We start from the raw sequence: 12,601 nt of genomic DNA, 5'->3' as shown, positions 1-12,601 counted from the left end.
GGTAGATGCAGAAGGATCCTAAGTTCAGAGTCATCTTTGGTTATGTAGCAAATTCAAGGCCAGGCTGGGTTACACAAGACCCTATCTCAGAAAAACAAAGTGAAATAAAACGTCTCCAGACATTGCCAAATATCCTTGGGTAGAGGGAGGGCAGAGAAGGGAGAACCTTGTACATCAGCCATGCCTTCATCACTTCCACTGTAAAAGGAATACCCTAGAAGAGGGACAACTGGCTATAATATAAACACCACAAGACAAGTAGGTGCTGAGGAAAGAGCCACCTCTCTCTGAGGGAATGGCACAGTATATAAACAGTCTGTCCCTCTAGAGACAGATGCCTAGGAAAAGTAGACTCCAGACATCCACGGCCTTAGAGAACGTGTTCCTCAGCTGTGGGGAGGAAGGGCAGCCTCCTACTCCATCTTAGCTGAGTTAAGCCACATTCCTAGCTGACCAAAGCACTTAGCAGAGTTGTGGGGATTAAGGACTCATTGCTGTAACTCTGGATCACAGTAAGTGCTCAATAAATATTTGTAGAATGAATGAATGAGTCTATGAACAGTCACTCCATGGAAAGTACAGAAAGCAGTTGCCCTCCTGAAGCCCCTCTTTGCCCTCCACCCACTGTGAGCAGGACAGCCGACAGCTTCCTGTGGGCAACCTCTACCCTAGACTCCCCCGTGCCAAAGAAAAGCCACCGTTGGCACGCGGCCCTCTGTCGAGTTCAAGTGGGAAGGGGTATAGAGGAGAGATCTGACTAGGCCTGGAGCTCAGACCTGCCCCCAGCTAAACTCCTTTCTTTGGTTGACAGAAAGCCGTACCATCACAAAGAGCCTGACCTTGCCAGCCCTGTCCCTGCCCATGAAGTTGGTAAGCCTGGAGGAGGCTCAGGCCCGAAGCCTGGCAACAAACCACCCGGCTCGAAAGGAAAGGCGAGAGAACAGCCTGCCTGAGATCGTCCCTCCCGTGGGCACCCTCTTCCACACAGTCCTTGAGTTACCAGACAACAAGTAATTGGCATTCTTACAGAATTCTGAAGGATTTGTGGGTGGAGGGGGACGAAGGAGGTGAGGTGTCCAGTCTCGGGGCCATGAAAATGGATAGGGGTGCAGCCCAGGTGGGGTACAAAGAAATGTTCTGGAAGAGAAGGGAGCTGTCTTCACAATTTTCACTATCATTCACAATGATGCCCTTCACCCACTGCCCCAAGTGGTTACTGCGAGCTCTGGTCTCCTACCAAAGGCCCGCCCGAGGTACCAAGTGAGTCATGAGACTCTTCCCCCGTAGAGTAGACAAAACAGCCCTGGGGTTTACAAAAGTGAGCTGCCAAAGATATCTACCTCCCTCCCCATGACCTCCACCCCGGCCTGACCACTGGGAAAGGCATAGAGCTGAGCCTACGACAGAATACAGGTTGACAAATGGTGCCACTCTAGGCAGAGAGTTCTCGGTGGCAGCACTTGGGGATGGCATGTCTGACTTCCTTGCCTCTTCTCAACCTGCCAGAGAACACAGCCCCTCTCCTTTCTGTGTCTGTCTATCTATATGCACGCTTGTATGTGTTCATGTCGACCTGTGTGTGCAGGCTTGCAGGTGTGTGGAGGCCAGGGAACAGCTTGGTCCTCAGACACTACCTCCCTTTTTGTTCTCTCTTTTAAAACATGGTTCACCACTGGCCTGGGGCTCGTGGAGTAGGCTAGTCTGGCGAGTCCATAAGCCCAAAGGATTCCCCTGTCTTTGTCTTCTAAACACTGGGATTGCAAGCATGTACCCCCATATTCAGTTTGTTACTTGGGATTTCAGCTCCAACTCAGGTCTTCATGCTGAGTGGCAAGCACCTTATTAACTAAGCCATCTCCTGGTCCTTCTCCCTTTCAAAACAAATCATCATTGGTACCCACAGGGCAGCTTCTTTCCTTATTTCTTCTTCTGCTACAACCCTAGTCTCTACCCATTCATTGTACCCCACCATGGAAGAAGGCAGTGATTGGAGCAAGTGTCGTACACTTTTAGTAGGCCTAGTTGGCAAAGGCACCTTCTGTTGGATGGTGTCATCCTTTCTGTTTCATGAGCCAGTCCCTTCCCCAAGATAGCAAGCTGTTTAGAGAGGAAGAAATCTGCCACCCTGGGTAACTAGAGGAGGCGTGTGCTGGAGGAATAGCATGCCTCCACTTCCCTGGGAAAACACTGCTTCCTAGAACGGGTGGATTGTACCCTCTTAGAACTAAACACACAGCACCTCTCTAAATCAACACAGAATAAGACTCCCTCCCAGGGATGAAGAAGGAGATCTCAGAGGGACCATCTCCTGCATTGTCTCTGCTTTCAGCCACAGCGCCATACCAGCTTAATATATGCTGCTCTCTACACCCCAAGGCTAAGTGCGCAGGCCAGCAAGCCAAGGCACAGAGAAACCAACAAGTGTGCAAACTTGTCTCTGACTGATCCTGAGGACCTGCTAAGGCCGAGACCCAGTGCTCGGCGGCGGCGAAGGCCCTGTAGAGAAAGGGTTCCTTATGAGAACCCCCAAGTTACAGGGTTTCACCCTGAACTTCACTCCAGATTGGGACTGGGTGGATCTGCAGAAGGACCTGCCTCTGTGGTGACCCCTAGTGGTACCAGGTTCTCATGAGCCGGCCTAATGCTGTGTCACCTACCCACAGCCCCAGTCCCAGGCCCAAACAGCCTGGTGGGAGACTGCTGATCCTTGTGCTTTTTTTTTTTTTTTTTTTTTTTTTTTACAAAGACCACTGACCTAGCTGGCAGGCCACAGCTCTCCCCAACAGCACCAGAACACATCCTTTTCCTGGTTTACTTTCTCATCCTTCCATTTTGAGTGTTTATCAGCCCTCACCTCACCTGTACATATCCTAGCCCTATGGCCACCAGGCAGAAAGCACAGAACTAGGGTCTATGGTCCTAATTGTTTACTCCTCATTTGTTTGTTTGTCTGTCTGTCTGTCTGTCTGTTTGTTTGTTTGAGACAGGGTGTCTCTACCTAGCCCTGGCTGTCCTGAAACTCACTCTATAGACCAGGCTGGCCTCGAGCTCACAAAGATCCACCTGCCTCTGCTTCCCTAGTGCTGGGATTAAAGGTGTGTACCACCACCTCTGGCTTGTTTACTCCTCTTTTTTTAAAAAACTTCAGCATGTTTGAAGAGTCAGAACTACAGAGCTCCGTAGACTTCTTACCAGATTTCAGAACTGTGCGTTTGCTTGTGAGCTCTGAGCATCCCACTGACCACTGCCTGCCTCCCACCCCCGCCTTTGACAGACAGCCAACTTTGGCTGTTGTTCCGAGGAGAAGGGTCTTTGCCTTAACTTGTTTGGCAATGATTTAGTGCAACTTGTTTGATCACTCAGGGCATCCCCAGACAGGCTATAGTCAGGTGCAAATTGGATTTTAGAGGTAAACTTCTGGAACTATCAAAGCCATTCATGACTGAGACTGTAACTGCAATGTTCTCTCTCAATTTGCAACCCCCCTTGAGAGACTGAGGCAGAAGGGATCATGAGTTCAAGCCAGCCTGGTCTATTGAGGACCCTGTCTCAAAATGAAACACTGCCTTGAAATGACAAGTTCAGCTAACCTGTGTGGCTTGGTTATTTTAGGAGAAAGCTTTCCAGTAAATCAAAGAAGTGGAAATCAATATTTAACCTGGGGCGTTCTGGATCGGACTCGAAATCTAAGCTGAGCAGAAATGGGAGTGTGTTCGTGAGAGGGCAGAGGCTTTCAGGTGAGGATTAGCACCATGGCTTCCGACACACCTGTGGTTCTTAGCCAGGTTTCACACTTGGTCACTTCACATTAGCTAGTTAAAAAAAAAAATCAGATTCACTAGGTTTTTTTTTAAGATGATGATGATTATGTTTTACTTACAAAAGTGTTCAATGTCTAGACCTTCCATGAAATCCCTTAATGTTAACATTACGACTATAAAACCATTATCAAAACAAAACGATAATATGAATACAATACTATTAACTGATTTCTGTATCTTAAGAGTCATACTTAACCAATTGTCCCACTAATGTCTTTTTCTGGACTTTTTCCAAGTTCAAACCATTTGGTATGAAGTACATCTTCAAATGTCCTCAGTCTCCTCCAAGGTAGAAACGTTCTTTAGTGTCTCTCAACGAGATACTTTGGAAGAACACCATCCCTTATATTGTAGAACTGTTCCCACATCTGGGCGTGACTGAGGTTTTCTTGTGGGGAGACTTAAAGTTATAAAATTTCCAGACATTCTACAAAGGCTGTGTCCTGCCCACCTCTGGGTCATGTCGAGAGGTCCATGATGCCGATTATTGTGTGTAAGGTTGGTTTGGGTGACTTGGTTAAAGTGCTGTGTGTCGTGTATTCCAGCAGCACTGGTTAGGTCTTGCCCGCAACAGTTATTTCTGTCGTTTTCCCCAAGTAGCTATTGTCTATTAGTTGGAATTCTGCTGTCAGAAAGGTCGGTCCCTTCACCCTCAGTGTCGTGATTCTAACTGGGGTGCTCCCCCATGGGTTTATTTCTGAGCAAAGAAAAGAAACTGATAAAAGGAGGAACTGAGGGAACCACTACATAATACAGAATCTAGTCAACCCATCCTGAATATTGTGTCAGGGAAGGCCAAGGAAGACCTCCGCAATGATTTAGTGCAACATGTGGACGCACAAATGCAAGGGTCAAATCTCATCTGGATCCTGGTTGGTTGGTTGGTTCGTTTTCTTAAAAAAAAAAAAAAAAAAAAAAAGCTACAAAGACAATAGGAAACTGTGGGTATGCGTTGGCTACTAGGTGATTTTGAAGAATTATTAAATTTTATAGTGTCTTAATGGTTCTTGGGAGGTGTATGTTATAGTTGAAGTACTTAGATGAAATGTCAAAATATCAAGACTCACTTTCTAATAATTCAGGGAAAAGTAGGTATAGAATGGACAAATTCAATACACAGAAAGATGTCAGTAACCATTGAAACTAGATGGCAGGTGTAGAAAAGCCTTTAACGTTCATGAACGTTTGAAATATTCAGTAAGTGTTGGGAAGAAATGAACTCCTATAGGGAAAGTGAGAGGCGATATCTCTAACTCCTTTATGCAGACAGAGTGGTAATTTCAAGACAAGGGCCAGAAAATAGAAATATTAGAAACCTGAGTTGTATTTACCTGCCGTAGGGATGTACAGCAGACAGCTGTCACAGTGATTTCTGCTATAAATAAGAATAAAGTCAGGGTGCTGGAGAGATGGCTCAGAGGTTAAGAGCAGTGATTGTTCTTCCAGAGGTCTGAGTTCAATTCCCAGCAACCACATGGTGGCTCACAACCATCTGTAATGAGGTCTGGTGCCCTATTCTGGTGTGCAGAGATACAAGCAGACAGAACACTGTATACATAATAAACGTTAAAAATAAATAAATAAATAAATAATAAAGTCAGTTCAGAGACAGAACTGGGCATTCCGATAGAGAGAAGACTTAGGGGTGACCTGCCACGATGGCTGTGTCTCCATTTCATCCTGCCTTCCCCAGCTCTTCTCTTCTCTCCATGTCAGTACTACTCTAGACTGCCTTCCTCGGCTGTGGTAACGAGAGACAGCTTTTCTCTTTGAGCATCTCTGTCCCCAAAGGCAGAAGGCATGTCATTTCTGGTAGCTTGCTCAACAGTTCTCATCAAGTATCCTGCCTTGAGTCTTCTCTGTTCCCGGGAGCCTTCACTGGGTCACAGGACCAGTCCCTGTGGCCAAAGGGGTTCCTGGGGCTGATTAACCTAGGTTCTGAACCAACCACTGGTACGAGGAATGGAAATTAAACCTAGAAGTACAAGAACTCTGTAAAGAGGGCAAAGGGAAAGGGATTCTGGGTAGCCAGCTGTAACAGCTGTGTGGTAAACACACCTTTCATCAAATGCAAAACTAGTCCAAGTGACAAGGACTGAGTGTCACAGCATGCTGAACTGATACAAATAAGAAATTAGGACTCTCTGAGGACAGTGTGGGAGGAAATGTGAGTACCTGACAGGAAACGCCTCGTCTATGATGAGAGATTGCCTAAGCACATCAAAGAGAGGCTTTGTTACAGAATGGGAGAGGCCAGAAATAAAAAGACAAAACCCAAGAGAACAAAATGAACAAAGATGAAATGCATGATGGGCTGTGATCTTGAATTAGAAAGAGTTTTACTACCCCCAGGTAATTTTTCAAAAGGCACAAACCCAAGGTGCTGGACCAAATGGTGGTTGAGTTCCTGAGGTGTCATGTGCTCAACAGGGTAGTCTCTCAGAGTCCCCCAGAGAGTGGCTCACAGCCACAGCAGTTTCTGCTCGAGAGGTCTATGGGAAGGGCTGAGTATCCGGGATTTTTAAAAGCCCCCTACGTAGTTCTACCATCCAATCAGGGTTGAAAGTCTAACTTGAGAAAGACAACTAGGAACTGGTTTTAGCGCCGTTTTAGAATCTTTTTTCTCAGGTTTTAGGTGAAAACTCTTGCCAACCCATTGGGTGCCATTTGTAGCTAGAGTTTTCCTGCCTGGCCCACAGTCAGGACAAATCTCTGTCACCCGCCAGTCCCACAGCCGCTCAGACCCAACCAAGTAAACACAGAGACTTATATTGCTTACAAACTGTATGACCGGGGCAGGCTTCTTGCTAACTGTTCTTACAGCTTAAATTAATCCATTTCTATAAATCTATATCTTGCCACGTGGCTCGTGGCTTACCGGCATCTTCACATGCTGTTTGTCATGGCGGTGGCTGGCAGTGTCTCCTTCCTCCTTCCTGTTCTCTCAGTTCTCCTCTCTGTTAGTCCCGCCTATACTTCCTGCCTGGCCACTGGCCAATCAGTGTTTTATTTATTAACCAATCAGTGCACATACAGACCATCCCACAGCAGTGGATGTCGATACAAGTGACTCCTGGAGTCTAAACTAGAGTCATTGTCAATAGAGTGGCCCGATTTAGCCAGAACTGCATTGCTCAGAATGCTAGAAACTAAAGCTCAGGACTGCAAGGTGCGGCTAGTGGACAGAATCTAGACTCAAAGAGAGGCCACAGAAGTTCGTAATGTAATCTCCCAGTGCGGTCGCTTAGTAGCACACAGGGTGGCAATACTTTGGTGTGTGAATACGAAAGGGGGAAATCGGTGGATTCACATATTAAACAAGGTGTTAAAATTTCCATGGCAAAGGGTATTTAAAAATTGTGTATGTGTGTGTGGAGTATGTTTGGGTGTGTGCACATATGTGTACAAGTATGTGTGCCCACGTATGCAGAGGTTAGAGGTTAATGCCAGGTGTCTTCCTCTATTGCTCTCCACCTTATTTTGTTTTGTTATATTAAGACATGGTCTCTCACTGAACAACTTTGGCTAGACTGAATGACAAGAAACCCCACCCCCAATACACACATACATACACATACACACACACACACACACACACACACACACACACACACACACACCTGTCTCTATCTCCCAACCACTGTGGTTACAAACACATGCTGCTAGTCTTGGCTTTTATGTGGATGCTGGGGATCCAAACACTCAGTTGTCATGTTGCAGAGCAAGCACTTTACCTATTGAACCATTTCCCAAGCCCCCGAAGGGCATTTTTAAAATTGATTAACCATGGATACTATTGGGAATTTATTAGGTTGGCAGCGGAGAGAGGGACATGTTCCAGCACATTTAAACAAACTAAACAGATAAGAAAGTGTAAGGGGAAAAAAAATGAAGCAGTGACTGAACACAGATGCATAAACTTTGAAGCAAATTCCAGACACTGGTTTCAATCTTTAAATTTTGTTTTATGTTAAAATAAACTCCTATGCAGAGGAACCCTAAAGTCATAGGGCTGGAGACTTTACCTTTGAGTGAAGGAATCATCAGAAGGGACCAAGACCACAAAGGGGGTGAGAGCTGAGGATATGAAGTTCAGTGGAGTTCTTCTCTGGGATGCAAGACATCCAAGGTTCAGCCCGCCAGCATTGCACAAGTTTTGCATGGTAGCGGCCTGTGATCTCAGCCCTTAGGAGGTAGAGGCAGGAGAATTAGGATCTTAAGGTCATCCTCAGCCATAGAGTTCAAAGACAGCCTGGTTTACATGAGATTATTCATATATTTAAAAAACATAGGGCTGGTGGGTCCAGGAGGCCAGATCAACACCTCGGGCAAAAATATCCTCTAAGTATAGGCGTGAGCCAAGGGGTCCAACTAAGCTTTTAGTTACTACGAAGAGAAGATGCCCTGGAATGCTTGGGAGCTTTCGGTGGAAGCTACAGAGCTTGGATGGATGGAAGGCGCTGACTCGTGGTTACTTCATGATTACCTGGTTCCGGCCCCTTCAGGTCAACACATGGAAACCGGAGTCCAGAGACAGAAAGATACAGGAAACAAAGGCAAAGCGTTTCTCAGAATACACAGACAGACGAGGGACGCCAGCCAAGTAGCTTTAAGATGATAAATCAGCTTATGATCCTATACAAACAGCAGCTCTCGAAGGGGAAAAATCTTGGCATGCTATTGAGAGTGAGGAGGTTGGGGGCTCTTGAGGCTTTGGAGAGCTTGAGGGAAGCAGAGGCTTTCCTCCCATGCAGCAGAGTCAGAGAATCCCCAAATGGAGGAGGCCAACTGTCTAAATCAGAGCCTCTTAGAAGAGGAGCGTTTGGATTAAGGGGAGAAAGAGGGGGAATTCTAAAAAGAGGAATAAAACAAGGCATGAGTTATTGCCCGGTTTGAGTTAGTGCCAACTCCAGCTGCTTCTTGTAGAACAACCGCCTGTCTTCCCCCGCGGTGAGCACTGGCTGGTCGAAACAGTCGTAAACAGTATGCTTTCTTTTGTTTTGTAAGACAGGTTCTCACTCTGTAGCCCTAGCTGGTCTGGAACTCACTATGTGTTATTTTTAATTGAGTATTTATTCTAGTTTAGAACAACACGGTTACTCTATAGTCATTTCTCATTTAGTCTTAGCAACTCCGTTGTCTTTTATACATGAAAAAGGTATAATCTGCTGGGCATGGTGCTGCACGCCTTTAACCCCAGCACTCGGGGGGCAGAGGCAAGTGGATCTCTGTGAGTTCGAGGCCAGCCTGGTCTATAGAGTGAGTTCCAGGACAACCAGATCTACATAGAAGAAACCCTGTCTCTGAAAACCAAAACAAAAAGAAAAGAAAGAGCAAACTCTTAACCACAAAGTCATTGGGCACTTTTTGTACAATTAAACTGGATTCGGGACTTCTCATTTGACAAAATTACAATTACCTTTATTGGTAACATATTAATAAAACTAATCTGTGCCCTCTTGTTATAAGTTCAGTCCCCATTAGGAAAGTGGGGACGTGTAGAGGGGAGTGGGGGCAATTCTGTAAGGAGATAATATGTTATAACTACTTGAAATAGTTTCCTGGAAATTTTTCTCATATGCTGATAGCCTGACCTATTGTCCTGAATGTTTCTTCTTGGTATGTATTTATCAGGGGTATTTTTTCTTTTATCTTTAGTGGAAAAGGCTACTATCCGACCAGCTAAAAGCATGGACTCACTGTGTTCAGTGCCTGTGGAAGGTGAGCATCTTAGTTATTATCCTACTGCTGTGAAGAGACACCATGACCAAGGGCAACTTATAAAGGAAAGCATTTAATTAAGGGCTTGCTTACAGTTTCAGAGATTCCATTGTCATCATTGTCATCATGGCGGGGAGCATGGTGGCATGCAGACAGGCATGGTACTGGAAAAGTAGCTGAGAGCTTTACATCCTGATTCACAGGCAGCAGGAAGAGAGAGAGACACTGGACCTGGTGTGGGTTTTTGAAACCTCAAAGCCCTCCCCCACTTAAGTACTTCCTCCAACAAGGCCACACCTCCTAATCTGATCAGTCCACCAACTAGGGACTAAGCATGCAAATGTATGAGTGTATGGTGGGGGGCGTTCTCTTTTGAATCATCACAGTGAGATTCTACAATTAGTGTCCAGCCGATTACCTGCAGTTACATTACACACGACTATCTAGCCCCAAACTACTCCCTAGCTCATCCCAAAAAGAGATCTAGAGGGCTGGAGAGATGGCTCAGTGGTTAAGAGCACTGACTGCTCTTCCAGAGGACCCAGATTCAATTACCAGCACCCATATGGCAATTCACAGCTGTCTAACTCCAAGATCTGAGAACCTCACACAGACACATGTGCAAACAACACCATTGCACATAAACTAAAAATAAATAAATTGTTTAAAAAAAAAAGATCTAGAACCTTCCCTTTTTCCAACTTTCCTCAGGCCACAGAGGGGATCATAGGAACTTTTCACTCAAAATTAGACCACAGTAATAAAGGTCAACAAGCTAAAAACTAAGACAGAGGGAACCTAGAAGAAAGCCAAACACTGATTTATTCCATAATGATTATGTGTCTTGAATTTGTGAGTTTTCTGACCATGAGTTTCACAGTGCTTCCGTTGACGTTTTGAACTGATAGGCTAGTTCGTGCCAGTTAACACTGACTGATGCTGTGATAAAACACCGTGACAAAAAGCAACTTGGGGAGAAAGGGGTTTATTTATCTTGCAACTGTCTCAGGGAAGTCAGGGCAGGAACCTGAGGTAGGAACCTGGAGACAGGAATTGAAGCAGAGGCCATGGAGGAGTGTTGCTTACTAGCTTGCTCCTCATGGCTTACTCAGCCTGCTTTCTTATGCAATCCAAGACCACCTGTCCAGGGATGATGGCACCACCCATTAGTGAGCTGGGCCCTCCCACATCGATCACTAAATTAAGAAACATGTCCCACAGGTTTGCCTCTAGGCAATGTGATGGAGGCATTTTCTCAATTGAGAGTCTCTCAATGTTCCCAGGTTTGTGTCAAGTTGACAAACGCTAACCCAGCATAGTTGGGTAATTGCTATGTATTCCCTGTTGGAGTAGGTTACATATGAGTTGATACCCATCGCCAAACAACAGGGATTGACATTTGTGCCAGCCTTGGTGGACGAATTGCTGGTTATCTCTTCCACTTTTTGTTCAACAACCATCAGGCCCCGCCTCAAGTTTCAAGGAAAGCGGCTCCCCAAGCCGTGGTCTGCGCACACCCAGGATGCTAACCACCGCTTGCTCTTCCTCACCAGGCAAAGAAAACAAAGGAAATTTCAATCGAACAGTCACCACTGGTGGATTTTTCATTCCAGCCACAAAAATGCACACGGGCAGCGCCGGCAGCTCCTGTGACCTCAGCAAGGAGAGCGAATGGGGTCAGGAGGGGATGCCGGCTGGGGCTGAGGGGGGCTGTGAGGTGGGCGGTCAGATCCGGCCCCTGCCTGAGCAGCTGAAGGTGTTCCGACCGATCGGAGACCCTGAGAGCGAGCAGTCCGCCCCGAAACTCCTGGGGATGTTCTACACCTCCAACGACAGTCCGGGCAAATCAGTGTTCACCAGCAGCCTGTTCCAGATGGAGCCCTCACCGCGCCACCAGCGGAAGGCGCTCAACATCTCCGAGCCCTTCGCGGTCTCCGTGCCTCTCCGCGTGTCTGCGGTCATCAGCACCAACAGCACCCCGTGCAGAACACCCCCCAAAGAGCTGCAGTCTCTCTCCAGCCTAGAAGAGTTTTCTTTCCAAGGTTCAGAAAGCGGAGGGTGGCCAGAAGAGGAGAAGCCTCCAGGAGCTGAGTCTTTTCCAGGTAAAATAGGGACAGGACGGTCTGTCTCCCTCCGTTGTAAGATAGAACACCAGGTTTGAAGTGGCTTTGATAGGATTTGCAAGGCAGTGTGGGGAGGTGGTTGGGACGGTGGGCTCTAGGGCCAGAATGGCTGTTGTAAACCCGTGCTCTGCCATGGATTTTCACCAAGTTAATCCCCTGTGCCTCAGTTTCTTAATGTATAAAATGCTGATGTTAATTAATAATCATACCTTACTTGTAAGTTTGTGTGAACATTTGGTTAACACATGCAAAGATCTCAGAGCAGCGTCCAATACATAGTAAGGACTCAGTAAATGTTACTTACTACTTTATTAGCACACATGGTGAGAACTCAGGAGTAAGAAGTCATGGGATGCTGAGCTACAGAGCTGGAATTGACGGGCCTGTGCTTCTGGGTGTATTTTCTATTCATCCATCCCTCCTCATTTCTACCTCATATCTGCAAAGGATAGGGATAGCAAACCCAGCTGTGAAAAAATGCTTCCTTAGGTTTCATTTCAGCAATCGCAGAGTAAGGCTGATGAGTTCTCACACACCAAGGCTGATACAGTCCCAGAACTGTGACCGTGGTGAGCAGGAGTTTCTGTTGTTGCTCCGGGCTTCTTCCCTTGTAGTCAGGCTGGTCTCCAACAAAGGATCCCTCTGTCTCTGCTTCCCTAATGCTTGGATTACAGGCCTGAACCACTTAGAAAGGACTCTTTTGACGGACGTTCCTAAAATGGAGTAGGGAGAATCTCAACAGAAAGGTTTGCTGACAGTCAAACCAACCAAATGTTTCTATCTCAACCAACAAAGGTGCTTTTCAGTACCCCTTACGTTGTTGGACATAGCCTAAGTGTGTTGCGTGTATAATCTCACTTCTCAAGGCAACCTTCAGAGGCACAGGTAATTATTATTAGATAATCTCCATTTGCTTGGAGAGGAATAAGTAATTTT

General features: G+C 46.2%; 1 protein-coding gene across 1 annotated transcript in view; it reads left to right on the top strand.

The window, feature by feature from the left end:
• Positions 1–12,601, top strand: part of Arhgap31 (Rho GTPase activating protein 31) — a 114,199-nt gene that overhangs the window by 91,201 nt on the left and 10,397 nt on the right. Inside the window, exons 7-10 of the mRNA XM_052740684.1 lie at positions 812–1,010; positions 3,613–3,737; positions 9,480–9,542; positions 11,096–11,644. Coding sequence (XP_052596644.1) covers positions 812–1,010; positions 3,613–3,737; positions 9,480–9,542; positions 11,096–11,644 — 936 coding nt within the window. The remainder of the gene's footprint in view (positions 1–811; positions 1,011–3,612; positions 3,738–9,479; positions 9,543–11,095; positions 11,645–12,601) is intronic.

This window comes from Peromyscus californicus, unplaced genomic scaffold, assembly GCF_007827085.1.
Source record: "Peromyscus californicus insignis strain IS unplaced genomic scaffold, ASM782708v3 Scaffold_16__1_contigs__length_79575227, whole genome shotgun sequence".
NCBI lineage: Eukaryota > Metazoa > Chordata > Mammalia > Rodentia > Cricetidae > Peromyscus > Peromyscus californicus.
The sequence above is the reverse complement of the archived record's forward strand: the minus strand, read 5'-3'. Positions and strand labels throughout refer to the sequence as shown.